This window comes from Chaetomium tenue (assembly GCF_020726465.1).
Source record: "Chaetomium tenue strain MPI-SDFR-AT-0079 chromosome Unknown F5144scaffold_1, whole genome shotgun sequence".
Taxonomy (NCBI): Eukaryota; Fungi; Ascomycota; class Sordariomycetes; order Sordariales; family Chaetomiaceae; genus Chaetomium; species Chaetomium tenue.
This window is the reverse complement of record NW_027117329.1, coordinates 5,603,047-5,629,786: the sequence shown is the minus strand read 5'-3', so window position 1 is coordinate 5,629,786 and position 26,740 is coordinate 5,603,047. Positions and strand designations below refer to the sequence as shown.

General features: G+C 55.9%; 6 protein-coding genes across 6 annotated transcripts; 4 read left to right on the top strand and 2 right to left on the bottom strand.

Moving 5' to 3' along the window:
• Positions 1-2,294: 2,294 nt before the first annotated feature.
• On the top strand, positions 2,295-4,625 carry F5144DRAFT_598524 (uncharacterized protein; the record flags this gene model as incomplete). Its single annotated transcript, XM_066790952.1, has 6 exons — positions 2,295-2,526; positions 2,591-3,225; positions 3,279-4,157; positions 4,216-4,258; positions 4,315-4,470; positions 4,522-4,625. The coding sequence occupies 6 exons, from the start codon at positions 2,295-2,297 to the stop codon at positions 4,623-4,625; spliced, it is 2,049 nt and encodes a 682-aa protein (XP_066649408.1).
• Positions 4,454-5,335, bottom strand: F5144DRAFT_74876 (uncharacterized protein). Its single transcript, XM_066793392.1, has 2 exons — positions 4,575-5,335; positions 4,454-4,461 (listed from the first exon to the last, which is right to left on the bottom strand). The coding sequence occupies exon 1, from the start codon at positions 5,161-5,163 to the stop codon at positions 4,759-4,761; it is 405 nt and encodes a 134-aa protein (XP_066649407.1). The 5' UTR covers positions 5,164-5,335; the 3' UTR covers positions 4,454-4,461; positions 4,575-4,758.
• Positions 5,336-6,403, bottom strand: F5144DRAFT_74387 (uncharacterized protein). The gene is made up of 2 exons (XM_066793391.1): positions 5,952-6,403; positions 5,336-5,901 (listed from the first exon to the last, which is right to left on the bottom strand). Exons 1-2 carry the CDS (start codon positions 6,216-6,218, stop codon positions 5,509-5,511), a joined length of 660 nt encoding a protein of 219 aa, XP_066649406.1. The 5' UTR covers positions 6,219-6,403; the 3' UTR covers positions 5,336-5,508.
• Positions 6,404-7,673: 1,270 nt separating this feature from the next.
• F5144DRAFT_598523 (uncharacterized protein) lies at positions 7,674-9,075 on the top strand (the record flags this gene model as incomplete). Its single annotated transcript, XM_066790951.1, has 5 exons — positions 7,674-7,917; positions 7,982-8,212; positions 8,269-8,336; positions 8,406-8,575; positions 8,631-9,075. The coding sequence occupies 5 exons, from the start codon at positions 7,674-7,676 to the stop codon at positions 9,073-9,075; spliced, it is 1,158 nt and encodes a 385-aa protein (XP_066649405.1).
• A 14,008-nt stretch (positions 9,076-23,083) lies between these two features.
• Positions 23,084-25,109, top strand: F5144DRAFT_74280 (uncharacterized protein). Its single transcript, XM_066793388.1, has 3 exons — positions 23,084-23,534; positions 23,592-24,362; positions 24,424-25,109. The coding sequence occupies exons 1-3, from the start codon at positions 23,391-23,393 to the stop codon at positions 24,910-24,912; spliced, it is 1,404 nt and encodes a 467-aa protein (XP_066649404.1). The 5' UTR covers positions 23,084-23,390; the 3' UTR covers positions 24,913-25,109.
• F5144DRAFT_74286 (uncharacterized protein) lies at positions 25,110-26,428 on the top strand. Its single transcript, XM_066793389.1, has 2 exons — positions 25,110-26,016; positions 26,093-26,428. Exons 1-2 carry the CDS (start codon positions 25,306-25,308, stop codon positions 26,108-26,110), a joined length of 729 nt encoding a protein of 242 aa, XP_066649403.1. The 5' UTR covers positions 25,110-25,305; the 3' UTR covers positions 26,111-26,428.
• The last annotated feature ends 312 nt before the right edge of the window (positions 26,429-26,740 follow it).

The following is a 26,740-nucleotide window of genomic DNA, read 5'->3' as shown; positions in this document are numbered from 1 at the left end:
CGACAAAGCGCAACGCTCATGGCCGAGCGAGCCAGCAATGGAAGCAGCTTGAGCCCCTGGCCTGAGAATGGGCTGCTCGTGCCAAGACCACCAAGCACAACAGGCCCCGTGCGCTAGAACCTTCCCCGCTGCTTCTCAAATCAGCCATTGGCTGCAAGAATGGAGTCCCACGCCGTCGGTTGGGCAAGGATATTACCCGCTGAACAAGGAATTGTTGAAAAGACTCAAGGCGGGTATAGCTCTCTGTCATTATACCTCAGTCGGTCCGGGACATGTCATGTATGGATGGCTGTGCCGGCAGTCGGCCGTCGAATCGAGCCGGCCGCTGACAGACCTCCCAATAGCGGATGAGGTCGGGAGATGAGGAACGACGGGAGTGTGTCGAGTGTGTCCTGTGCGACTCGAGAGAAGGCGTTCGTTCGCACGTTCCATCCCGTGGCCTGATGACCGACCTTTGCGACTGCCAAACCCGGCGCTGTCGCATTTCACTTTCCCGCAATTGCACTCCCCTGCTCGGACCTGCTCCGCTCACTGGTCGCGCCTTCCACTTGTCAACCAGGAACCAGCAAGGGTGAAGGGGCAAGACGTGGTCAGGCCGCGCCTTCCCCGCGACCGGTGAATCTCTCTTCTTCACTTCATCCCTCACAGCTCTCACCGATTCCTTCCTTTGCCAGCAAACGAGACAATAGCATTCTTCACCGGCTGTTCTGGACTCCACCTTGCAACAATCACGGTCCCATTCGGTCTGTGCCGTGAGACATCGCGTGTATTACCCGCTTGACCTCGCAGAGGACCTCGCCATCATTGGGCAGCACTCAACGGCAGGACAGCACCGGGCGCCGTCCGAGTCGGAGTCGGATCTCCACTCCCGAGCGGCCATTCCATTGTTTGGGACGAACCAGCCTTGGAACTGCTCGCCAGTCTATCGCGCGTTCGCGGCAGCCGCGCCAACGTCGGCAGTGTAGCGCAACTCGAGAGTCGCCTAGCCTCGAAGCTGCCCGGTGCCCGTTGCCCGTCCAGCGCCACGTCGGGCCGTGCAGTGATCGTGCCCCCCGAGTCAGTCGTTCTTCCTCGCGACCGTTCGAGGCAAAACCACATCTGCTCCGGTCAAGTCGGCGGCTTCGTCCGGCGCCGCACCTCCTCAGCCCCGGCCACACTAGCCGAAGCCAAAGAGAGCCTCGGCCCTGGGGGTGGTGGTAGTCACCAGACAAGCAGCAATTTGTGCTACTCGTCTTCTGGCTGTTTTCTTGGCTTGTGCCGACCCCCCCTGCTTTCTTCTCTCAACCCCGATCTTGTTACAACCCCACCCCTCGTCGCGGCTCCTGTCCGCCGCCCCCCAGCTGCATCGGGTACCGTTTTGAGGTGCGCCCGCATCATTTTCCACGCTTCCCATCCAGGCTATTTCGTCCCTCGTGGCGATGGCGCATCTCTGAGATGCTCGGCCCCGGGCATCCACACACCACGCACCCCCCCACCTCCTTCGGACGGTCGTGACTTATCCTTTAGTCGTCCCGAGGCGCGTACCAGGCGTTGGCTTCCTACCTTTGCTCCCCTGTCTCCCCCTTGCAGGCCGGGTACCTCTCCACCTCGCGCATCCTGGGCCATCGCTCTTCTTGGGCCTGCCTAACATAATACCTACCCCGGGCCTTGTCTACATCATGGTAAGAATTTTGTCTTTCATACTAGGCTAGGCGGCAGGGTGCATGGCGGCAATCACAGATCGACCTCGTGGCTGCTTCATGTCCCCTTCCCACTCCTACCGTCCACCCCCCCCCTCTCGTGTCACTTACACGCACATCCCCCGTTCAGCTCTCTCCGGTTCTATCCCCCTGTCCTGCCCCGTCGCTGCCAACCTTCACCGGTCCGCGCCCCATTCCCAGCTCTTCCTCTTAATTCGTCAAACGTGCGGTCAATTGACAATGATTGTCTAGAATCCCAATATCAGAAAGCGGCGGGCTTATGGCCACGAGGAGGCCCCTGCTGAGTCGGTGTTCTATGACCTGACCTACACGCCGGCTCTCCTTGACAACTTATCTTTGCCACCCGACCACCGATATATACTCGACCAGGGCCCTCCACCTTGTGTGCTGCCCTCGTCCAGTCCTCTCTATCTAACACGTCCAGAATCCCGGCAATATGTGTTAGAGCAGGCTGCTCTGATCTTGAACCAGCCCGTGAACGCTCTACTAGACCTTAGCAACCAACAGTACCCCTTCACCGGCCACCCACAGCATCCCGATTTAGAGGGGCAGCATCACTTCCATAAGAAACTTCGACTGAGCCCGAGCGCCTCGATGCCTTCACTTCCTTACTCCGATGGCCTCCCCGTGCATCACGGGCACGAGAAGAGCCCACCTGGCCCGCCGTCTGGCCCGCCGGCTGGCCAGCCGGATGCAGGTACAGGTACTGTCCGCAAATCACATGGTCTTTTCCCTGGGAGGGATGTCGCAACTGGTTGGACGGGCACGCGTCTAGCCGACTGCTTCGCGAGCTTTTCCATGTGCCCACCATTTGAGTCTCAGCCAGGTAGGCTTCCTGTTCTCGTACCATGCCACAGTGCTTCGTAAAGGAAAGCTAACAACATTGCCAGCGCCGTACCAACCACTCTTAACGCCCCCGTCATATGACTACGATGATCACCGCCCACCAACTGTGGATACCGCCGTGGTGTCAGTGCAGCCGCCGGCTCAAGCCTCTCTGCTCCCCACACCCGTCAGCTCAGACCCGGGTGCGCTCTATCCGTGTGACCACCCTGCATTGATGGCTCAGTATTTATCAAACTACCCTCCGCTGCAACCCGAGCGGGTCATGGGCCTCCAGCCTGCTACGAATCGGGAGGAGATGATTTACCCGAGCGTTTCGCCAGTTGTCAAGTATGAAGGCAGCGTCGATAGTCCTCATGATACCTCGAGCCTGGGGATACAACCGCCCCCTTATGTGCCCACACAAACCGGCGCTGTACCTCCCCCATACTCTCTCAGTGAGCCATCGCCTTACGACGGGCACGGGATGGTTGTGAGCTTACCGTCGCGCTTCCATCCGATTCAGTGTTTCGATGTTGGCCCGGGCACAGAGAACGCAGGCGCCCAGGATCTAGACTTTTTCCCAGCGCACAGAACCACTCCCGTCAAACGCGGGCCGTTCAAGGACCAAGACTCGCGGGAAAAAACGGCTCTGACCAGGAAGATGGGCAGCTGCATCCGATGCCGAATGCAGCGGATTCGGGTAAGCGCCTATCCGCCCCTTCAATTTGAAGCCGACCTAACCCTTAGTCACAGTGCAACCTCGATCCAGACAACGAGGGAGGCCCGTGTTTATCATGCAAGAAGATCGCCAGCAGTGCCAAAGTATATCGGCTGAACTGCTTGCGTCTGAAGATCACGGATGTGAAGCTCTTCAAACCTGGCCAAGTCAAGGGGCAGGAATGGACTAACCGCTGGAAGGACAGCGTGATGGACGACATTGGCAACTGGGAATCATCCCAAGTGCGAACGATCCGGGTCACCGAAGGATACACGGGCCAGTCGGTCAGACTGCAGGTTCGGCAATTCAGGCCTCAGCAAGGCGACAAGATCAACAGGTCTTGGGTGTCGAGTAATGGCAACAGACATGAAATTCAGATCCCGACCTTTGCTATTGTCAATATGGATAACGCCAAGGCCGAATTTGACCAGTACATTAAAATCGGCCTCGTCGACTGCTGCCACCACTTGCTGGGTTCACGGGACAAGCTACTTTGGAAGACTTATTCTCTTGCTATCAAAACCGCACGAGATCCCTCCACACCGCAGTCGGAAAAGAGCCTGCTGGTTTCCACGCTCGACCTCTGGATGTCGGTCCGGTTGACGACGAAATCGTTTGAGATCGTAGGCGATGACACGTTGGGGATGCCACGAGACATCATCGACGACCAGGACAACCCGCTCCACGGGAAAATCCCGCTCCCCCCGGTGATGGGTGCGCAGATTGATTCGGTCATCATTCACCAGATCCAACCTCGCCTTCGCCGAAAGGCCCTCGAGGAGCTGCAGAAGATGACGCAGGAAAAAAAGCAGAAGACGTGGCTCACGACATATCTCGTGACCTTCATCTTGTTGCACAACATTGGTCTGATAACCAAGCACGATGCGGACTACGCCAAAAAGCACGGCATGCAGGTGGGTTTCTTCGTATTGGAGCCGGAAGACATGGTGACCCGACTGACATTATCGCCAGACTCGGTTCGCGCGAGAGGCCCATGTCAAGGAGTACAACTTGGGTGAGTGCGCGCGCCGGAGGTGTGTTGAGATGACTGGCAACTGACACGGCGATCAGGGGCGAATACCCTCCTTGCCTACTTCCACTACTGCAACAAGGCCATCTACCCATTCTCCAGCGAGTGTAAAGACCAGGACCTGCAGACCTTGGCGGAGCTCGACGACGAGGCCATCTCGTTCGTCCATTATACTCGAAAGATGGTTGCTGAACATAGTAAGTCGGCCTGGACCATCCTAGGAATCGTATCTAACTCAGCTGCATCAGAAAAAGAGTGGGAGAGCTTATGGGCCAAAGAGATTTATGAGGACGAGTACTACTACGCGAGCCAGCTCTTCGAGCACAACTGGCAACCCCGGACCATGGCTTAGTCGTTTTCTTGGGCGGGACTTTCGATTTGTGCGGGTAGGAGCGAGTGTTGTTTGTGTGTGACAGGAGAATATTTCCGGGAGTGGTCAACCGACTATTTGTGGGCGAGGGGGTAGCGATGAGGGGCCTCTTCCGTTACTGCCGAAGGTTGTCTATTTGATAAGGAAGGAATGGCTGCTTTCTTGGTTGTTCCGGGGACTCGAGGTTTGACATGGACAAATGGCCCCGGGGGGACAATTCTGGAATCCACTCGAGGTACGACCGTCCGTGTTGTGAAATACTTGCCTGACATGGTTCAACCCAAAAAGTCTTTCCCAAACCCGCCATTTGCCAGGTCAGGCCGAAGAATGCCTCGGGGGTTTTCCCTTCTTCGTGCCCTCCATCCCCATTGGAAGCGGGTGTACGTCGGAGACTCGACTCTGCGACAGGATCAAGGAACCCCCCAATCACCGACTGCAGACACCACAGGCCCGGCTGCATCGCAACGCATCTCCATCGTGCTGTGAAGACCACAGCTAACCAATCGCGGAATGGCGGCATGTTCCAGCGGATGCGACTGCAGATCCCCAGTTGTTGCTCCCCACCTATCTGATTGCAGAGTTAGCGCTCCCAGCTCATCGAGAACCCAGGATCAGGGGGTTTGGCGATGGGGACACAGATCTTTCTTATCCGATCCGATCTTTGCTTCCTGCTCGATGGCTGGCTGGAAACTCACAAACACGGGGATGAGACAGCTGGGCTGGACGTCGGGTGGCTGCAGGTCGCCGGAAACTCAACCCGGGCCATGTGTGAGATAACTATCGTTTTCGTCCTTGTTTTTCCCCTTTCTTCTCCATCTTGTGTCTCATTTCCTCACCGGCTCAAGCCACCGCCCACCTGTTGATGTCAGACCACGTCTTCCAACTCTGCTTCTAACCACAATCGGATTTTCTCGCACCCTTTCTTTTTGACCGGAAATCGGGCCCCAGTGAACGGCGCCAAATGAAAACGGAGACAGAAAAAAAAGATTGCGACCATGCTTGCCACGAGGGCGACTTGGTACTTACCTCTGTACGAAGGATGTACCTCAGATGCACCTCTGCTAATGTAGCGACACTGCCCGAAGCCGCCAGCAACTGCAACCACAACCACAATCACAACTGCAATCGCGCGACGTATTTCCCATCTCATGCAGCTGATGTACCACTTTGGCAATTCCCGGTCGCACCAACCACCTGCAACAGCGGGAAATTTTTGGGTGTCAATGACTTCCCGTCCCGCCCGCGTCCGAGATGAGATCTGTCGAGGTCAGGGACGGGAGAGGCTTTTTGGTGTGTCAAAGTTCTCACAATTCTCTTGCATACGATTCTAGAATTCCAAACCTTGCCCTGGCGAGAATTCTTCACCATTTCCTCCGAGATTTTGCGCAGCTTGCCGAGCTGAACAGCAAACCCCGTATTCTGTCCGCCATTGAGGATCGCACTTTGACGATTCTTAATACACTTCGAACCCCAGCCAGGCATGGCTGCCCCCAGCCAAGGAAGGCACGACATCAACGCCCACCAGCACATGCCGCTTTGGGTTTCCACGCTGCCGCCGGTTTTCTCCATGCCCATTCCTTCCTTCCCAGTCTAAATGGGGGATGAGGCCTGTGTTGTACAACGGAAGGAACAACCTTGTACTCCTCACGGCTACCTTCTTCCACTGCATGAATGTAGTTTCCAGTATTACCGTCTCTTGTGCCACTTCAGAATCTTCCGGTTTCTTTTTTTTTCTTTTTTTCTCCTCTCCTTCTCTGCTTCTCGCGTCTGCATGTTTTATGTTTGGTTGTTTCTTGTCATGCCCGTTGCTTCGCTTGCCAACATGGACGGAATGCACTTCTTCGGCCTGCTGGCCGCCTCCGAATCCGTTACATACCACTACCTTGCCTACATGTATCATGTCTCGACATGCCACCCTCTGCCCTACATGCAGGTGGTGCATGACCTAGCAGATTAGTGTCTCCGATGGCGGGTCCCGATCTCGTCCAGAGCTTCCAGGTTCCGCGGGCAAGCGCCCCGGCTGCGGTCGAACGCCATCCCACCGCAGCCCCTGCCATCTGCTTGTGATCATCAGCTGGTGGTCCCTTCCGCCTCGCCTTCCGTGACCGGTGGCCACCTCCAATGTCGGCAAGTGCAAATCAAAGGTAGTTAGCCGGTCGAGGGGCGTGTCCTTCGGCCTGCCGCCCCTCTCTGGGTCCATCACAGAAGGCACCGCGTTCACCTTCTATTACGAACCCCACCCCTCACTCCCGAACGCCTCCTTCCATCTCTCGCGCCCAGTCTCACCTATCGTTCGCCGAGCCTGGTGCCCCCTGCCCACCTTGGTTTCCTGTACATACCTAGGTACCTTACCCAAACCCACTCATCTCTCGAGCAGGAGCGGCGGGACTCAGCACCGCCCGTTCTCCAAGGGGGAAGAGCTACTTGACGTCGTCCCATCCGTCTGGCTGGGTGGCTGCCGCTCTAGCTCTTTCAGTGTCACCCCTGGATCCATCCTCACTCGTTCTTTCTTCTTACCGGCCTCCGTCGTCCGTGTACGACGGCGTTATTCTATCATCCCTCTGTTGCCCGCCGGGTCTGCACTTTCCCTCGATCGCCGACCACAAACAGAAGGGGATACTGACTGGCAGGCTGTTGTCTGTTCGACGTGAATCGGTGTGTTTGGCCGTTCTGTCCTTCCTGGGATGTCTGACTGCTCGCCAAAACACATCTTTCCGTCTATATAAGTCGGCTTGGACTCGGCTCTCTTCCCATCCACCAGACTCATCCATCCAGTCTTTCAACTCTCATCAATCCTCGATTCGTTCGTTCTCTGCTTCGTCTTCTTCGTACCAATCCACTTGCGATATATCAAACACACAGTTGTTCGACGCTCCAAGCACCCCTTCGTTTTTTCCCCACCCACCCATTGTTGACAGCCGGACTCCCTTTCGAGGTGGGTTCCCCCCATCCTTCCCTTGACCTCGATGTTGGGGCCGCAGGTGCGTCTGTACAGGGTGCTGATATGCGAGCAGGTAATTCAACGTCAAGATGTCCGTTGCAAGTGCCGGACCCGTTCTCGCCGCGGCCACCCTCCCAGTCGTTGGCACACCCAACTTGGCCCTGCACGCCAAAACTAATGCCGATGTCCCCACCCTTCCGGCCGGATTCCCCGCCCATCTGCCGGATAAGTTGGCCTGGACCGGCTCCGACTTCAACAAGACGTCTGACCACATCCTAAACTTGAGTGGTACCCACCACGCCGAGATCAGAGCCGCTCTTGAAAGCTACAAATGTAAGCACTCCCCTTGCCCGAATCCTTCCCCGTCCGTTTTGTTTTGCTAACAAGTTTTGGCCAGCTCTCGGCCAAGATGGTGACTTCGTGGAACCCGCCAACTTTCCACTCCCGACACTCGGCCCGAAGCTCAAGGAGCTCAGCGGTGACATCCATAATGGCAGGGGGTTCTGTGTCATTCGGGGTCTTGACCCTGCTTCCTACACCGTTGAGGACTTGACTCTGGTCTACCTTGGCGTTCAGTCGTACATTGCCGAGCAGCGTGGCCGCCAGGACAAGTGTGGAAACATGCTCGGTAAGTGAAGACACATTCATCTCTCTATCATTAGGCACCTGCTGACGGTTGGGTAGTCCATATTGTTGCGGATAACAGCACCAAGCAGGCGGCCGAGCATCATCGGCATTCGACTAAGGCAATTGTTAGTTCTTACCCGGTGCATTCTATGGCGTGGATACGGGTGACGGCTAACCATGTTCGGTCCACTTAGACGTTCCACAACGAGGAAGCTGGCGATGTCGTCAGCTGGTTGACTCGCAGCACCGCCACAACGGGCGGCAAATGCATCATTGCTTCTGCTTACACGGTTTACAACGTTCTGGCAGCTACCCGACCCGATGTGATTCGCACCTTGTCCCGGTCTGACTGGCCTTTCGCCATGTAAGTGACATCCAGCGACCTGGTAGAATTCACCGACTAACTTGGCTTTTTCTAGGCCACGCTTCCAGTGCCGTCCGGTTATCTTCTACCGGGATTCGAAGCTGGTCATGAACTTTGGTCGCGCCGCTCTCCTAGGCAGCGATGCTCATCCCCGACCCCAGCATCTGCCCTCCCTGACAGCCCGCCAGATCGAGGCCTTGGACGCCATCGAGGCCATTGCGCAGGCTACCCAGCTGGAGATCCAGACACAGGCAGGGGACATGCATTTCATCAACAACCTCGCCATTCTTCACCGCCGCGAAGGCTTTGCTAATGGGCAAGCCCGTACCGAGAAACGCCACCTGGTGCGCATGCGGCTTCGCAGTGCCAAGCAAGGATGGTCGATCCCTCGCGAGCTCGAGGGGGAGTGGGACGAAGCGTTCAAGAAGCATGGCGTCAAGCACTGGCACGTGGAGCCGATGCCCTCGTATTTTTTCCCCATGCGCCTCTATCCCAACTAGGCCAAGAAGCCTCCCCCCCCCCCCCCCCCCATCGTGGTTGTACTTTGTTTTCGCCCCTTTTCTCATTGCATTCAAGGCGTTGTCAGACCAAAGCCGGACATGGGAAGGGGGACAAAAAGACACTGGACGGTGGCGTTTCGGTTGGAATTTGATATTATTTCCCTCTCTATGCTTGGTTTTTTTGGGACGGTAATGACTGGAGGTGTTAGCAAGGGGGTGGGCACACAAACTGTATCCACATATGCACATTGCTGGCCGGCTTCCGATTCAAGTTTGCTACTTTCTCTATTTTTTTCTCTCTTTCAACGAAGTTAGTTAGTTCTGCCAGGAGCTGGTCACAAGATTAGCCTGATCAGCATGGGCGTTGGCCTCATTCTCAAATTCTATGTATTCGAAGTGCCGGGCGCGAAGCTTTCTGCCAAAGCAATGCACTGCAAATATTCCAAGGTTCCATCCGGGTGCACAAAAATTGCCAACCGCATCCCATCCCAACGTTCCAAGACCGGGATCCACACGACCCCTCACAAGATTGGATTCCCATTTGTAGAGAGCCAAAGGTGCCAAACTATCACGCCTGCATACCTACCTAGCTGTGCAGGGAAGCTACACATAGAGGGGGCTAGCCAACATGGGTCTTGGGGGATCTGGCAACGGGGTATTTACCACGTTCAGAAACACGCGCAGACGAAGAAGCATGGTTCCGATCCACACCATGCTCGACCTTTGCCCAGCGGAAATGTCGCCATGTTATTAGTCCGGTTGGATGTGGAATAGCTTACTGTCCAATCTCGTCGGGGCCGTCTTCCGCGGCTGGGTCTCGGGCGGAGAGCGGAGTGGGGTGGAGGTGGGCTAGAACGCTAGCAGCAGCTTCACTTACACACAAGGCAGTAGCTAACGTGCCGTGATGATTTGCTCCCGCCAAGATGCACTACACGATCTAGCACAATTATTTACTTGTGTAAAAGTACCGGTGGAGTTTTCTGAGCTTCTTCAAGATGGGATATTCCGAGACCAATATTTTTCTAGCGAGGTGCAAACATGTAGTTCTGTATCACCATCCTCCTCCCGGCAGTTGCCCCGAGGTTACATTTCCGATCGGATCGGAGTGGGTCTCAAAAAGCCGGGCATACGGGTCCACTTTTTCCACTTCCTTCCACCAGGGGGGGAAGGAGGGGGATGCACATGCGGGGATTCATCACACCTCAACAAGCTGTGTCTCATCTGCACCTTCCCTCCCAGCCACGCGCCTCCATGGTCAATTTTTTCTTCTTTTCTTTTTTGCGTGGCTTTTCAGATATGCAGACAATCGGTAGTGGGCGCTGCTGTGGCGGCGGACGAAATTCCATGGTTAGTCCCCAACTTTCCCATTGCCCTGGTCCCCGAATTCTCGCTCGGCGTTCTGGGTGAGGTCGACCCCCACAGCCTGGAAACCATCGATCATTCCGTCAGCAGGGGCGCTGCTCGCTTCTTCTTCTTCCATTTCTTTTTCTTTTTTTCTTTTTTTTTGAGGCCAGCCCTGCCTTGCGGCTCTTGCAGCAGTGGCAATCTGGCCCGGCAGACCATACGATCCACTGCGTCCCAAGGGTTTGGGACGGCCGATCCTCACCCTCCCTTCGGGCTCACCAAGAAACCCTAAATATTGGAGAGCGGGTCGGCCGGAGCCCAACAAATCGAATCAGCGGTGAGGTGAGATTTCCCCGTCCCACGGCGAGCAAAAAGGGAATGAATGAAGGAATGCCAGGGCCCGTCGGGGAGAAACCAAACGCCGAATTCTTGCGCACCACCACCATCACCGCCAGCCACCCAACTCGGTAGTTGCTTCGCACAAAACGAGGATTTGGTAGCGAGGAAACTAGCTGGGTGGTGACTTGCCCGAAAGTAGCACATGAGAAAGGGCTTCCTCACCACACCCACACCCCGCGCAACCATCCGTCACTCATCACACCGCCCCATCCCACTCAACGACCGCAGGGACAAAAATGCTGTCTGTCATTCGGACGTCCCCATGGCACATCACACAAATACGATGCCTGATCCACGGTTCCGGTTTTTGAGGTTGCTATGCCATGCCGATCCCACGCACTTTGGGGATAGCCCGGGGTTCTGGAGGCGGCTGAAAAGGGACGGCAGCATCGGTCTTTTGAGGCTGGCGGGGCAATTGCTTTTTCCTCCAATACCCGAACCGGGATGGGGGTGGGACCTTTTGTCCGTCTCATGCGTGGGAAGCCACAAAAGGGCCAAGTTCTGTCCCTATGTGTAAGCCATATGGTTGCCATTGGCTGGGCCAAAACGGCCTGGTTGGGCGATCCCCACGTTTTTACGCCGGTACGTGTGCTTATCAAGACGTTTTGCTGTTTCTGGCCACCCCGATACGTTTCTTTGCCTCGCCGTGCAGAGCGTCTTGCCTCATCTAGCTTCCCATCGGCGTCGGTTTCACCCGGGGTGTCTCACAACCACATGTAAGGCGCCTGTGGGCGCCTTGCTCACGGGCTGGCAGAGCAAACTCGGCCCGTTGACGGGAGTGGCGGCACCGGCGGTCCTCCCACCACGGGATACCGTGATGATATCGCTGCCGGGTCCGGTAGCGGATGGCGTGCCTACATCCAATGTTGGTGCGTGTCTGGAGGATGTGCTCCGGGCAGCAACCCCTCTCGGGTTCTCTCTCCGGAGCTGTGGCTCTCGCCAGTTGCCCTTCTGGTGTGCCTGGCTCGGGACTCTGCGGACATAACAAACGGCTTGGATCAGTCCGGTTCGGTCGCTTCTGTTCCCCGACACACACACACACGCACACACACACACACATGTCAAGCAAACCGGTACCTCTTCGGGCTAGAGGCCCCCCTCGGCGACCTAGTGTGTAATCATTCGAAGGTGGTTTATCTTACAACCACCTCAGTGGGGCGGGACCTCGACAGATGTGATAACTATCAAACATCCTGCCGACGCCAGCTGAACGGCATCCCCAAGTCGGACATGCGCACAGATAGGATTTTCTGCGCGGTTTCTCGATTAGCTGAGTGACTCCTCGCCACCACCAGTCAGTCTCGGCGGCCCCCAATACGAACAAGCTCTCCGCTTCGCACTCTCTCGCCTCATCTTCAATCTGATTCAGTTTGAGTCAATATCCCTCTCTTCTCCCTCTCCGGCGCCACCCCCGACGCCAATCGGATCCGGAAAGGAGGGGGACAAGGCCCCGACCGGTCTATGTGCATGCCAATGTGTGGAGCCTTGGCATGTTCACGGATACGTAATGCCATGGGGTTATAGGCCCCCTCACTTTTTTTATACACTTGGTTCTCCATCCGGTGTAGACTTACGGAGTTTTCCCGGGCGCTACGGTGGGAAAATCCCGAGGCGGCTTTGAGGCTTTTTTTCGGGGCTTTTGAGGCTTTGAGGCTTTGAGGCGTTTGGAGGCTTCTAGGGCTTCTAAGACACCCCGATAATTTGGACCGCCCGCCCGCCTCACACGTGTCGAGCCCCTCCCCCCTCCCCATGTCTCATGTCTCGGTAGATGGGGTTTCCGCGCCAGTGTGGCACGGACGGAACGCCGCAGAGATCCAGCCCAGCCAGCCCCCCCAGACAGGCCGAGGCGGGCCTAGTGAGCTGCGTTGCTGACCGTGCGCGCGAGGGCTTTGCTTCTTGTCGTGTGATGGCTAGTTCTGGGGCTACGCCATGCGCGGCCGCTGCTGATAAGGGCTGGCTAGTGAGGGCTGGGTTTTATGGGCTATGCCGATCTGCTTCATGTTAGTGACCGTGCTGTACTGTAGGCGTCGTATCTCTGTGTGTGTGGTGTGACGCGGCTCTTCGGATGAGGAAGGTGGGTTCATGATTTTGATGTTTCTGCGGATCCCATCAGTTGCCCTTCGGCGTCGGGCTGTATGGTATTGGGGGCGATCGTTGCGCCTCTGCCCGCGGATGCACATTGACGCTCCGGTCGCTTCTTCGCTTCTTCGCTCCGGATGTTGATTAGCCCTTGATAACGCGTTAGAAAGCCTCGCCGTGAAGGTACTGCCACGTCGGAATCGCGAGGGCTGGACCCCGAGTTCCTCTTTTACCTCGACGGTATGAGACGGCATGGTACCAATATGCAAGGGTGGAGTGATATGGGATAGACAGGGCGCAGGTCTGAAGGTAGAGAGGACTTGGGACCGATGTCTCCAGATGTCACCGGCGAGCGAGTGGCTTTGATAGGCATTGTTTGATATCCCCGAAGGGCTGCCTGAAAAGAAGCTAGAGAACCACGCAATACGGGACGGCAATAACGAGAGCAGTTTCTTTCCCGCGGAGCAAATAGGATCTGAGCATACCCAAACGGCAGGAATAAAGATGCGCAAGATAATAATGGTATATTAGTTATCAGCGTCGATGGTGGTCGTGAGAATCTTGTCATGCAAGGGAAGTTATTGTGCTGGCGGTGCCGGTCCAAGTATTGAAGATAATGAGTCATCACTCATTGTCTACGAGGAAACGGACTCTAAGGTAATATTGGTGTTAGTTATCTGTCGCTTCGATTCTACAAAGTAGATGCTATGTCCCTTGACAGATGTCAGGGGTCAGGGGTCAGCATAGACTATGCTGGTCAGAAGAGGCAGCCAGCTATCTGTTGCTAACGTAACTCCAGTGGCTTGACAAGGCGTGAATCTCGCCTTCCCCTGCTAGGTGATATAAGATAGGATGTTTTTCGTTTTGCATCACCATCTTTATTTTTCAGGGGTGATATGACGGATAACTGCGCACCATGTTTTAAATTTTGAGTATAAGAACACAAAAAGGACAGACATGTAAACTAGGCTAGCCACTTGGGACCTCCAGCCCTGTAGTACAATGTGAGATCAAGGGCTGAAATGATGTGTGTTTTGTGTATGGGGGTGAGATGGTGTTATTTGTGTATGATTTTCCACCCTGAATGAGGCTGGGGAAAATGCCCATTTTCCCAGCTCCCTCTGAGGAGACAGAACCGCTCGATTCCACATTGAGTGTTGTATGGGAAGGTGCCTTAGCTAAGATGTAGGCGCGGTAGATCATGTTTTGAGGGCTGATTTGGTCTCGTCGCACGGTTTGGATGCTTTATATGTAGCAGTGTTTTGTTAGTTCAGTCAAAAATGGCCCCTGATATCTTCGCGAAGGCTGAGTATACCACAACAAAAAAAGTGTCTGACAGCTCGCCATCTGGTCATTTACAAGGTGGCTGGTCCTGCCGTTATATGGTTTGCCTGGCCATTGCGGTGGATGCTTTCCCAGGTGTATACATTAACTAGTTGCCTATTCGCGGGTGTCGGCCGTCTAGGTCTGATCGGAGCCAACCAACAGTCATGGTCATGTGCTGCTCCTATAGAGGGCCTTGCGCACCAATTGCCGGGAAGCTTAATACAATGTGTTGGTAGTTGGAACCACCTCATGCGAGCCTTGTGCTTGGCTTGCTTACTTTAGTTGCGGCTCGAAAACTCGTGTTACTCGCTCTGAGTTGGCCATCATATTTAGTGAATAAGAATTGCTTAGCATTGCAGGGAGGCAGTCAGCTTCACCGGCGCTCTAAAAAATGAGCTTGTGTCATTGTTGATGCCGTCTAGGCATTGCTGTGTTCCTGGACAACTTCAATATGAGAGCGGATGGGATGGTAACCCAGGAAAATTCGGGAGAGACAACAAAGTAGGAGGAGGAAATGATCATGAGATTGCGTGGTTTACCCTATCTTCAGTTTTGGAGTACTGTTGGAGACAGGACCAAAGCTCAACTCGTGGATAAGGTTGGGCGTTGGTTTGGGCACCGACTTGGGCACTAACTCTTGATATTCTCGACAGCAAGTCAGTTACCCATCCCGCATCGTTATTGACATCCGTAAATGAAGGCCAGTTTCCTTGTGAGACGATAGAAGGGCCACCCTTGAGGTGGGTTACTTTGAAAGAAAGTACGTTCATCAGATACACGGCCATGATGAACGAGTCTCAAGCCCTCGCTCCCACTCCCAACCAAGGACCCCCGACAGGTAGCAAATACCCGAGAGCAAAGAACAAACTGGACGAACCCAATGATTACGGAAAAGCATGACCTACTACAAATTAAATCCCCGCCATAGGCCGTTTCAACTGTTGGTGTGAGACTCGGGTTCGGAATATCGCGCACCACGGCCAAGAGAGTCGGGTGGACTGCATCATAAGCTTCCGTCATCCATGACCCTTTACCATCCATGATCTCAAGAGGCTCGGCAGAGATAGGCTGCTTGCTGTGTGCCGTCCCGGACCGAGACTCCCTCACAATACCTATGGTGACCACTCCTTCCTGGGGAACCACACAAGAATTTCCAGGTCGCGTGGGTTGGGCCGATGCTGAGCTCCAGTCCGGTTAACCATAAGCTTAAAGACAGGACTTTCTTCCACATGCCCGAGGTTTCCTTCCATATGCGAAGTGTGGCCTGATTTCCCTCGGGTTGACTAAAGCAGGAGCTCTTGCTGTTGCCGTGGAAGGCGCTACTGATGTCGGTTGTGGGAGAGGTGGTGGGCTCGCGGGTTGGCGACTCGATGTGAAGTCGAAGTTGGCAAGAACAACCCCCCTCCTCTTCCTAATCGGCGTAAGACTGCATGCGAGAGTGTGGCAGCATCATCAGGCACCGCAAACGCCTTCCCTCTTGGTCCATGATTTTCAACATTGCGCCTGCCATCCGTTATAAAATCCCCCGCCCCAACGGCTGCAGCTCGGGAATTGCAAGTGCAGGGGCATGTCTACCTCGGCACACATCCATATCATCCGCCTGCTTGTGATCCGGCCATGAGCAGCGTCTTTGAAGTCCTTGGTTTGCACGACATCAACGCCGCATGTTCGGGGGAGGACGATGCACCCCGGATTCCAATTCTGCACGAGCCGTTCCGGTGGCCCACCAACCCCAGGTTTTGTGGATGGAGGATGCGACGCTTTCCGTCCTTTTTGACCCCATCCCAATCGACGAGCCAGCAAAAAGTACCGTCTCAAACCCAAGCCAAAGGATCTTTATTGCTCGCTTGCGTCCCGTGCACACCACTTTATGCTGTAGCTATTCCCAGGCTTGATCGCTTTCAACTGAGTGCGGTATGGACCCATCTTAGATTGCGACGGTGTGTCTCTTCATCAAAACGAAAAATCTTTTTCTTTTTCTTGGGCCTCGAGGTTCCAAACGGACCCGCCCTCCGGATTCCGGGAACCGTGGCGAACTTGCGCTGCATTGCGCTGCGCACGCATGCAACCTTGAACCAACTGCATGAGCAGGCGACATCAAGCCCACAATGCGTTGCGTTGCTTTCCTTCCTGTCATCTGCGGGAAATCATTCCAAAGATCGTTCTACGATGAAGTGGGAAACATCGCCGGCCTGGGTCCGGCCGGCTGCCCAAGCGACCCGGTGAAACGCACCGCGCACTGACATGACGGACTGCCACGGTAGCATCGGTCCCTGAGCCGTGATTTGCAAGAGACGATTTAGCCACCACCGGTACCAAACAAACCACAGGTTTGCGACGTCTCTGTTGGGCAACGGTGACGGTGGATTCGAGTCTACGTTGAGACATGCCTCACCAACAAACTTCCTCGAACGTTCTTCTTTGGGAACCGGATGTCCCATCCGGGAGCGAGAACTGACAAGCGAACGGCCCCGGCGTTGCCAGGCCGGGATGGACAACCGGACTCGACTCCAGTTCGTCCCAACTATACATGACAGTCCCGAAACAGCATCGGCATCAAAGATGGAGGCGAATGTCACTCGTAGTTAGCGACGGTGTTGTGCTTGTCATGTTTAATGAGGACCTGTCAAATCTCGGGTACGACACGATAGATCAGCCCAACCACCAAATGAAATCGGTCCTAAACACAGCCGAGTTTTTGGTGTACCACGTTTCGCAATAGCTTCAACCGCCTCGGTCTCGGGAGGACGACAGATCGGGACGTTTGTCTGGCGAGATCGCCTAACAGGGAATCAGCTTCTAACTAGTGGATATCCCTAGTTATCTTTGTCGGACGAAGAGTCCGAGAAACCGGAAAAGAGCGAAGGCCGTGTCGACAGATTCTTGTCAAACTGCAGCGGAATCCGTACCCAAGCTCCCAAGAACCCCACCGGCTCCAACACCGAGGCGGATCCGGTGTTTCGTCACCGGAAACAAGGACGGACCAGCCACTGAGCGCCCCTTGCTGGCTTCAAAACATGCGGGCCCGCTTGCCCAGCCCCTGGCGTTGCCTGGTTCCCTGGCTACGCTACCCTACGCGATATTTACCACGAGGCAAGAGGAGCCAAAATGGAAAGAAAGCAAGAACGGGCCGGCTTGGCCATCGAAATCACAAAACGTCTTCTTCGGGGCGCGGCGACCCCCCCCCCCCCTGCGTGGCTTTTTTCCCCCTTCGGCTCCACTCTCACGGCATCGGAGATGCACCCGAAAACCGTTAGCGCGCGCCGTCCCGCATGCATTCTGTGGCAGAATCGGGGATTTTGTTTCGCAGATGACGGAAAGGGGCCGTGGTTCATGTTGGCGGGCTCGTTCGATGCCCGCATACGGGAGTTGGGGAGAGGGTGGTGAGACGGAGGCGGCAGAACCGTGTCTTGGGAAGGAGCCGGAGCGCAGCTCGGCATCGCGGCGTTGGACAAGATTGGGGGAAGCAATGGGACGATGCGTTCCGTACATCGTGTCATGCTGGTTTCGACGGCAGTGGATGAGAAGGGTTGGTTTAACACAGTATGGTATGTATGTCCATACAGGATTGACCCCCTTTCGTTCGCTTTGGGTCGTAATTCCGGAATGTATCCGTGACGTGATGCGATCTGCAGGTACCAGACGCACTGCAACTCTACTCCTGTTCTTTTCGCGGACAAATTACGACTGTGTATTCGAGCAGCATCCCTTTCCGACTGCCTGCATTCATCAATGCTGCGAAAGGGCGAGAAGGTCCTGGCCTGCTTGCTGGTCCCGCCCAACAGCCGACGCGCGCAAGCACAGACAGTGAGCGTCGTCTGTGCTGAGACGTCGCGAGATTGATGGTCAATGCGCCGAGAGGGTGTCCAGCAACCGCGCGGTTGGGATCGAAAAAAAGAACATTTTTTTTTTACGGGAACACATTTCCGGGTTTGTCATGCCGTCCGGCGCCGTTCCGTGCGTGCCATTTCTCTCACCCGCCTAACCAGGGCAGGGGAGACTGGTGAGAGAGTTGTTGGTGTGAGTTCTTTCTTGCTAGGCTGTCAAACAACACCGAGACCCGACAAAGCTAGACGGGCTGATGTGGTGGACCCCCTGGGAACCGTTGCAATATTTGCTTCTTCCTAGTCTGGCATTGATTACCTGGGTTGCAATATAGCCTCCAGCGCGCGCCGCCCTGTGTGTAGTCATCCATCAGGTCAGCGGCAGGGCTGGCAGGGCACACTAGGGCTAGATTGCGGTCTGGTTTACCGCGTTCCATCTGGCCTGCGGGATGCAGGAGGTGTGGTCCGGAACGCGCGGGCAGGACACGGCATTTAATTATTACTACGTACTCCAGAGTATGGGACTGGCTGGTGGTAAGTTAAGCGAGACCTTGGGGTAGGGAGTTAGTTATTCTGGGAGTTTGTGCGACTCTGGGACGGGAGGACAGCAGCAGCTGTAGCAGGCCAGATACGGGAACAGAAAGTTCCCAGGTCGCTGGGAGCGGACGACGAGGATCGGGATTTTCACTCGCACAGGAAGTTCAATTTCGCGTCGCGCGCAGGCAGCGGGCCTTCCCCTTTCGGGAGGTGGGAATGCCTTTTGGCTCGTGCAGTTGGTTCGGGTGGTGGTGGAGGAGGGAGGAGGGGCAGTGCGCTCGCGTGGGGTTGCCCCCCGCCTCGGTCGGGAGAGATGCGGGTCGTCGCACGAGGGTGCGTCGAGGCGAGGCCAGGCGAAAGGGGTGTTCGATGTTTCTTCTAGAATTTCGTCAAGGGCTGGCTGGCTGGCGGGCGGGCGGGCGAGCGAGCGAGGGGGAAATGCGGGAGCGTTTGGTGGCTGAAGGGATTGGAAGCAAGCGAGGGATAGAACGGGAAAGGGCCGTGAGTAATCTGCGCCCTTTTGGACCGTGCGTTCGGTTGAGCTCCCGGATCGCCCTCGGCAGCGAGTTTGCATTGTTGTCTTGTCTTGGAATCCGGGTGTCGTTCTGATACGGAAAACCTGTGTTGAGGAGATCGCGGTTGGGGATACCCAAGGGACGGATCGGGTGCCGGCCAATTGCAGGGAGGATCGGATGTCGTGCAGGTTGTTGCCTCATCTCTGCGGCAAGGTGTTTGGCTGCAGTTCCTGTCCTATTTGGGGTCTCCTGTTGACGAATTCCACCCTCTCCCGCCGCCTCCACGCAACTCTTGGGTTTGCTGTGCCGGCGGGAGGTTGTGGCTGTGATGACGTCTCGGTGTCCCGAATATGAAGGAGCCGAGGTCCCAGGCTGTTGGTTCTGTTTGAGGCGGGAGGAATGGTGCATCCAACTGTTCAGATCTGCCGCCCCTCCGTCTCATCCACCCGCGCGGGCCGATTAACCATCAAGGCAGACGGCACTTTTGGTTTTCCTCACTACCATGGTAGCATCGCGGGCGGCGAGGTTTATGGTGCTGACGAAGGGGTTGATATGGGGTTAGGCAATCGAGACAATGTATCGAAAAGGCTCCTTTAGTCAACCCATATGCCCATATGGTCACCTGCTGCTGCCCGGGGGATAGCGATGGCTGGTGTGGGGAACCTGGGGAAGACCCCATCGCTCGGTGGTTTTCGCTGGCGGCCGGTGCAAGACGATGAAAGATGGTGGACGGCCTCATCTAACCCCGCACTTTTGACGGGATGTCTCTCATCATCTTGGTTGCGAAGAGCATCAAGGTGGGCTGTCCTTCACCGCAGCTTCAGCAGTTTCGGATTTGCTGAGACGACCAAACATTCACAAGAGAGGGTTGCATGGACTGCAGACAATATGAAGCCGTTGTATACATGTTGTAAAGTTAGTAAACTGACCAATGGTTCTCCCTTGCCAACTCTCGGCGATGCGAAGCGACCCAGACATCTTCACACCCTCCTCTGCCTCCACACTTTCCAAGAGTTTACCCACCGAGTCGTGGGAAGATCTGCATTGGGGTGTGCAACCAGTCGTGCCAGGACGCGAAATCTTCAGTCTCGCCATTTGGAGCCAGCCGCCTCCTCAAAGCTGTGATGAACAAGCGGTTGGCGACGTGATCGGGTCTCGTGGTCTCAACTCTCAAATGAACGGCGCTTGTCAGTGGTGAGCCTTGAGGGCTCTCCTGGCCTGTTAAATGACAGCATTGGTCTTCTCGGCCAAGGGCTCGGTAGAGTGCGTGATCAATGAGATCGATGCGTGCGATGCAGCGGAGGTCGCCAAGCAGCGCGGTACCGATTGGAAGGTGAGGTGCAGACAATTGGCACGGTGTAAGTAGAAGGGGATTGCACGGTACGTTCCTTTCTGCCCCTCTGCCCTCCTGTGTAAACCGCTCTCTTCCAGCCGAGGACAACCAGCAATCTCTTCGCGGTAGTGACCAATATATCGCGTTTACCGACAAGGTGCATACAGATGAAGGTCCTCCTCCGGCAATGCGTAACCCTTTTGCCTCTCGCCTTGCCTGAACGCCAATTTCCCCTAATCAACTCAGATTACCGCCAGCGATTCCGGGAGGTCTGGGGGAGGGTCGCCCGCCTGTTTCTGTGGCCATGACGAAGCGTTGATGTTGGTACCTGTGCGAGGCGGTGCGACCCGCTGCCAACCCGTCGAGCCCGTCACCGAGGCCATTGCCCTCGCCTCGCCGAACGGCGTTGTGTAACTACCAGCAAGGAATTGCTGACATCGCACAACATGAGAGAGGCGACGTCCTCCCTCGGACCAAGACAGTGTTCAACCATTGCTTCGGACGCGACCATGTCCTTGCTGACCGTCAGCAGGCCCGGGCGGCATTTTTTTTTGTCCCCTTCAACCCCATATTGATGCTTCGATAGACGCATCGCGCTACATGAGACGGAATCGCGGTTTGCCGTGCAACTTTATAGAGATCGACCAACAGGCGGCGAGCCAGGCCGGCTCCGGAGGTCCTTCGCAAGGCCGAACGCCGGGGTATCCCGCCTCGGCAGAGCCGATGGCGTCTGATCACCTCGTGCAACAAGCGCCATCCTTGGCGACCGCTTTCCGAAGCCTTTGAAGATTTGCTCGCTTGATAGCTAACCTAGCCTGGAGTTGGCTTCGGAATGGCCCCGATTTTGATGGCCCACGACAGAACTGTCCGTTTGTGTCGAAGGGCATGCTCGATTCGGGGCTCCACCCGGCTGATATCAAGCGATCGCCCAGCTTGCGGGAGGGCAGATCCTCGCTCGCAAGACTCTGCTGGTTCCGGTCATGTGTTAGTTATTAGAACCCGTTTTGCGACAAGTGCGCTGCGACCGTCAACATGGGTCTGTGCGTAGACGACGTGAGAGACGACAGCCGAACCCCCAGAAGGTTACACTGCGTTTCCGAGCTCTGGACGAGAGTCAAACGACGGCATGGTTGGTTTTGTCAACGCTCGCTCTGGCGACACAGAAGCGAACGGACAAGCCGCAGCTCAATCATTTCTGCCCCCAACAAGGTCCGTCCGTGTCGAGGATCGTTTGATTCCCGTGATGACTCTGGCTGGTTGCTCGGCAGTTGACGGCCACCGGGCCTATTGCTGGCCGCCGGGTCATCAACTGAGGGCGGCGCGTCCTCGCATGACGGTAAGTTCAATTGGATATGCGGCCCAGAAGTTGCCGATCGGCGGTCGTGTGATAAATGTCATGCGTTTAGATATGTCTTCCTCGCATGCACCTGGAGTTGCTCGAGTCAAAGACAATTGGGATTGTGGAGGAGCACGACCAAGGGATCGGACAGTGCGAACGCGTCACCTTGAAGAAATCTGTTCGAAGATGGCCAAGCGAATCGAAGCAAAAGAAGGATCCCTGCGAAAAGGCCAAAAGCGGGTCGACTTTTGCACCAGCAGGCAGCGAGAGTGCCAGGAGTGGCAGGGGCCCGCCTTGCCCGGCCAGGAACACGCTGTGGCTCCTCGGCTCACACACCTAGCCCCTTCCTGCATCTCTTGGCCGTTCCGTCAGCCCCCCGCCCCTCCATCATGGCTGGACCCTTGGCGGGCCCGGCCCCAGTGACTGCAAAGTGCTGCCTCCCCCAATGAGAGATCGCAGCCGTCGACCCAAGCTCGGGAAGAGGCACATTTTGGAAAGAGCAAGGCAGGGCACTGAGGGCAGCGACCACCCACATCGCATCCACTCCGTTGCCCGCGATGGAACAGGGCCCCGCATGCCTGCTCCGGAGCAATTGGCCCAAATGGTTGGTCCCCTGCTGGCTCGGTCGGCCCACCTTGCGAAATGGCACTGCCAGGTTCTCTTGCGCTCCGTGTTCTGTTGCATTGCGATGAGAGGCTCACACCTGTCCCTCGCCCCCCTCCCCCGGCCGAACCACGCCCCCCCCCCCAGGGTGCCAGGCTCCCCCAAGGTCCCAGGGGCTGTCGATGGGGGGGGAAGAGGGAAGATCTTGACAGGATCCATTGTACACATACATAATGTTCCACACCCCTCAACCGCGATTCCCTGTCTCTCGTTCTCACTTTTTTGGAAATCCTCCCCTTTTGTTTCCCTTCTCCCGTCGGTGGCAACCATCTCGAATTCCCTCCTTGTTTGAGACCCGGCTCGCGCACTCGACAACACCAAACTTGACACCCTCGCTAGCATCCTCGAACAACGACACCAAAATCGATACCTTTGTGTGTGTTTCTTTGTATCATATCAACAGCCCGATCAGAGCAACTTCTAGGACCGGTATCCGAAGCTCGATGGGACGATAATTTCGTGTGTGCTGTTCTTATACCTTACCACGCGACCGACCGGCCGGATAACCCTGGCTGATATCGCCACGCGACCAAGTTGGGACGAACCGTTGGAGCTGGATTTCGAGGCACGAGTTTGGGAAGTGGATTGGATAAACCAAACCAGGATCCGGCACTTTATTTTTGGGAGCCACCTAAGCACGGCCGGGACTGCCGCCGTGCAAGTTAAAACGCCGTGTGGCGTGGGCGAAATCGAATTCTGATATAAGGGGCTTCACGAATTCGACAACACAATGGCCAACGAAACGATGTCTTGCCCGCCGCCTTTCCTCCAGGATAGTCTCTACGGAGATGGTGGCTGTAAGTTGAGAGCTGCGGAACGGGGCACGCCTGAGGCAACGGCTAACTTGGCATTGCGCTTCAGTTTTGGAAGGACGGTTGTGTCAGGCGCTTGGCGATATCACCTGCTGTCTGCCATGCCCCCTCACAGACTGGGCGTATCCGGATACCTTCCAGACCATGACCGAAGGGGCGAACTGGGTGGCTGTGGCAAGCACCGTCTGCTGCGTTTTCCTCCTTCTCTCGTGGGCTGTGCTGCCGGTCGAGAAGACATATAGGCATTATCTGAGCATCTGTCTCACCGCGGGAGTCATGTTCATGAATGTAGGCTACGCCTTCTCGCATCGCCGCCTTTTAGGCTGATACTAACTCTCTCGCCAGCTTGGTTTCGTTCTCCCGCTCGCCGGCAACCCGGAGCAATGCTTTGACGACATCACGCCGAACTCGATGAGGACGGGTTCGTTGTGTGCGGCTTCGGGCTTCTTCCTCATCATGGGTGGCTGGGCCGGTGTGATGTGGATCTTCTTGCGCGCGCTATCCCTCCACCTCCAGATCTGCTGGCAACTGGTTGTTGGGCGGAACTTCATGTGGTTCGCTCAAGCTGTTGGCTGGGGAATCCCGGTTATCGGGGTCGTCATCGCCTTCATCCTCAGCGGTGTGTCGTTCCGCTTTGGGCCTACATGCCACATCAACCACAAGAACAGCTTGGCCGATCTCTGGATCCCATTGCTGGTCTTTGCTGGCTTGACTATCATTATCCAGTTCGCGACCTTTGGCTACTGCATCAAGGTCTACCTCGCCTCGCTCGCCGACAACAGCGCCTCGACCGAGGGTTCCGGCATGCCCTCATACACGAACAGCATCCGAACCATGACTCCGAAGCAGGCCTACCGCCGTGTGCGGCGCGTCATCGCTCTCCAGTGGAGAGGTATCGCTATTGTGCTCATCATTGTCGCCGACGTCATCTTCTTTTCCATCATCTTTGTCTTCCAGGACAACACGGTAGAGGCCGTGAAGCACGATCCCTCCATCGCACTCCCGTGGATTATCTGCCTGGCGGCCAACGGGGGCGACAAGTCGTTGTGCTTGGACGAAGCGAGCGGACTCGTCGTGAACATGGCGACGATTGGCGCCGTTCTGTTCCTCCTAGCGGTAAATTCCCTACTGTTCCCCTGTCCCTTGGAGATTCCGTTGCTGACTATCTCGTGATTAGATCAACGGCATCTGGCTCCTCCTCCTCCTCGGCCGCTGGTCTATGGTCACAGGCTGGCGTGACCTGTTCACAGCGGTCCCCCAACGGAGCAAGAGAGAGTTCGTCTCAGTCGATGCGCGGCTGGACGATCTCAAAAAAGATACACGTTCGTACGAGATGCTGTCCCGGGACACCGGGAAGACCATGGACGATTCAGTAACACCCTCCGTAGTGACCCCCATCTCCCCGACACACGCGAGGTCGCCGACGGGGAGCCCGATAAACCATGATTATATGCAAATGCCCAATCCCGACGGACGCCGGACTCCTGACTATTTTGGAAATACCGCTCGGTATCACACTCCTGCGAGGTCATTCTCGAGCCCGCGCCCACCCCAGCAGACAGTAACGTGGGATGCCCGGGAAACCTACGCGAGGCCGACATCACCGCCGTTCACGCAGCAGCAGCAGGATCGATATGTCAACCCGCTGGGCATGAATAGGATATGAGATTTACGACGCCACACGAAATATTCTTCTCTTCTCTTTCTCCTTCCGATAATACAACCGATTGCGAAAGAAGCATCGGTCGAAAGTCCCCCCGGAAGTTCCGTCTCATCGACAACCTTCACCACCGAACCAGCGCTCACCGAAGCGTTTATATGGCAGTGCCTCTCGCCCCTGACCTCGGTGTCGGAACTGCGAATCTTGCGACACCTATCGATTCACTCGCCACGAGTTCACGGCCGATCTCCAAAAATTTGTGTCGCATATCCCTAGATTTCGCAAAAGGATAGATTTGGGTTGGTCGCGTTATCTCGGGCAAAAACCTCATCTGGTCGGGGTTTCATCAGACTTGATGATCTGAATCATTCGGGCCCGGGGCAAACGAATGTGCCCGGAATGGGTTGGCTGGTGTCGGGGAGATATACCAGAAGCCAAACGACTTGCGGGCTCTGCGGATGTCTCGGGATGGCCGGGTGCGGGTTGGGTGCGACACTAAGACGCCATCCCGAGACTGGCTTTTTAGCTCACCATATATGCCCCCGCCCATATCACATAGCGCCGGGTCATCGGGTCTTTGGATGTTCAAACTGTCGGTCGCATTTTCGATGGCTTTTATACCGGACGCCTATTGGCGGCGGTGACGACAAAAAAAGCCGTGGCATCCGAAGCTTCCGGTCACGGGTGTTGGTTGCGGGAAGCCCGGGATGCTTTTGGAGCGGCAGACAATGGACGGGGGGCCCGAACAGGCCGGATGAACCGGTTCGGGCTTGGGTTCGCACCGGCGCCGACTTTTTTTTTTCCTCTGCGGTGGAGACCCTGTGTACCTTATATAATTCTTCAAGGCATCATCGCCCTGGGACGGTCTACAGTACAGGGGCTGGGACTTGGTTAGACGGTGGTCGCAAGTGCTTTTCAGATACCAATACCTTATATTTCAATGCCGCTGGGTGTTTTATACATTGCATTCCACTCACTCCCTCCATTCAAATAATCGGTCTATGCTTGCCCGCTTGGCTGCTTCCGACAGAACATACACAAGTTCGGGGGCGGCCTTTGGTTAACCTTGGCTGGATGGGGACGCAGATGGATGCAGTCCGACTGTGCCGTGTAAGTCGCGGCAGCCTATACTGGGGAACCACACCATCGGGTCTGTTGCACCGCACTAACACGGTTTCTATGTAAGCAGCTATCACCGGGCTGACTGCGCGCGGGCCGGCGTTAAGTAAGCGGTTATTCTCCTTCTCCAATGCTTTCGTCGTCTTTCGTTCGTCGTTTTTCGTTTTTCGTTTCTCGCTTTTCGTTCTTCGCTTTTCGGAACCTGCGGGAAAGTGTGGGCATGGCTTCCCTCCCTTTTTTTTTTATCTTTTTTTAGTGTCAGGCCGGCGTATAAATATACAAGATGGCCGATATGGCGAGTTGCCTAGGGCTCTGCTCTAGGCTGCACGCTTTCAGACAGACACGGCGTTTCATAATGATGCGAACTAACAACTGAATCCGGGGATGGGCATTACGGGTGCTAATGTTCAATCAGCGCGAGTGAAGAACGGCACAATTAAATAGCTTGCCGACTTCTCTCGTCATCATCCCTATCACCTCGACCTAAACTCAGCTGTACGAAAGGGAGAAATTGCGCCCTTATTCCTCCATCTGTTCTTCCCGTCCGGGCACCTATCTCTAGGTAGGTAGCCGCTGTCGAAGATCAGAAGTTGCGGCGCACGCACCTAATCCCCCCGGCTTGATTGGGGAGTTCAGCCCACCAACCCGGGCCTGCCAAGACCCGCAACTGCCCCCCGCGCCCAAGCCTTAGCGAGCTCCGGCCGCCGTTACCCCC

Coding starts and splice junctions, on each gene's coding strand:
- F5144DRAFT_74876 (XM_066793392.1), bottom strand. CDS start 5,163: ATGCCGCCATTCCGCGATTGGTTAGCTGTGGTCTTCACAGCACGATGG.
- F5144DRAFT_74387 (XM_066793391.1), bottom strand. CDS start 6,218: ATGGGCATGGAGAAAACCGGCGGCAGCGTGGAAACCCAAAGCGGCATG. Junction 5,902..5,951: donor GAATCGTATGCAAGAGAATT/GTGAGAACTTTG, acceptor TGACCTCGACAG/ATCTCATCTCGGACGCGGGC.
- F5144DRAFT_74280 (XM_066793388.1), top strand. CDS start 23,391: ATGACCGAAGGGGCGAACTGGGTGGCTGTGGCAAGCACCGTCTGCTGC. Junction 23,535..23,591: donor CGGGAGTCATGTTCATGAAT/GTAGGCTACGCC, acceptor CTCTCTCGCCAG/CTTGGTTTCGTTCTCCCGCT. Junction 24,363..24,423: donor CCGTTCTGTTCCTCCTAGCG/GTAAATTCCCTA, acceptor TCTCGTGATTAG/ATCAACGGCATCTGGCTCCT.
- F5144DRAFT_74286 (XM_066793389.1), top strand. CDS start 25,306: ATGGGTTGGCTGGTGTCGGGGAGATATACCAGAAGCCAAACGACTTGC.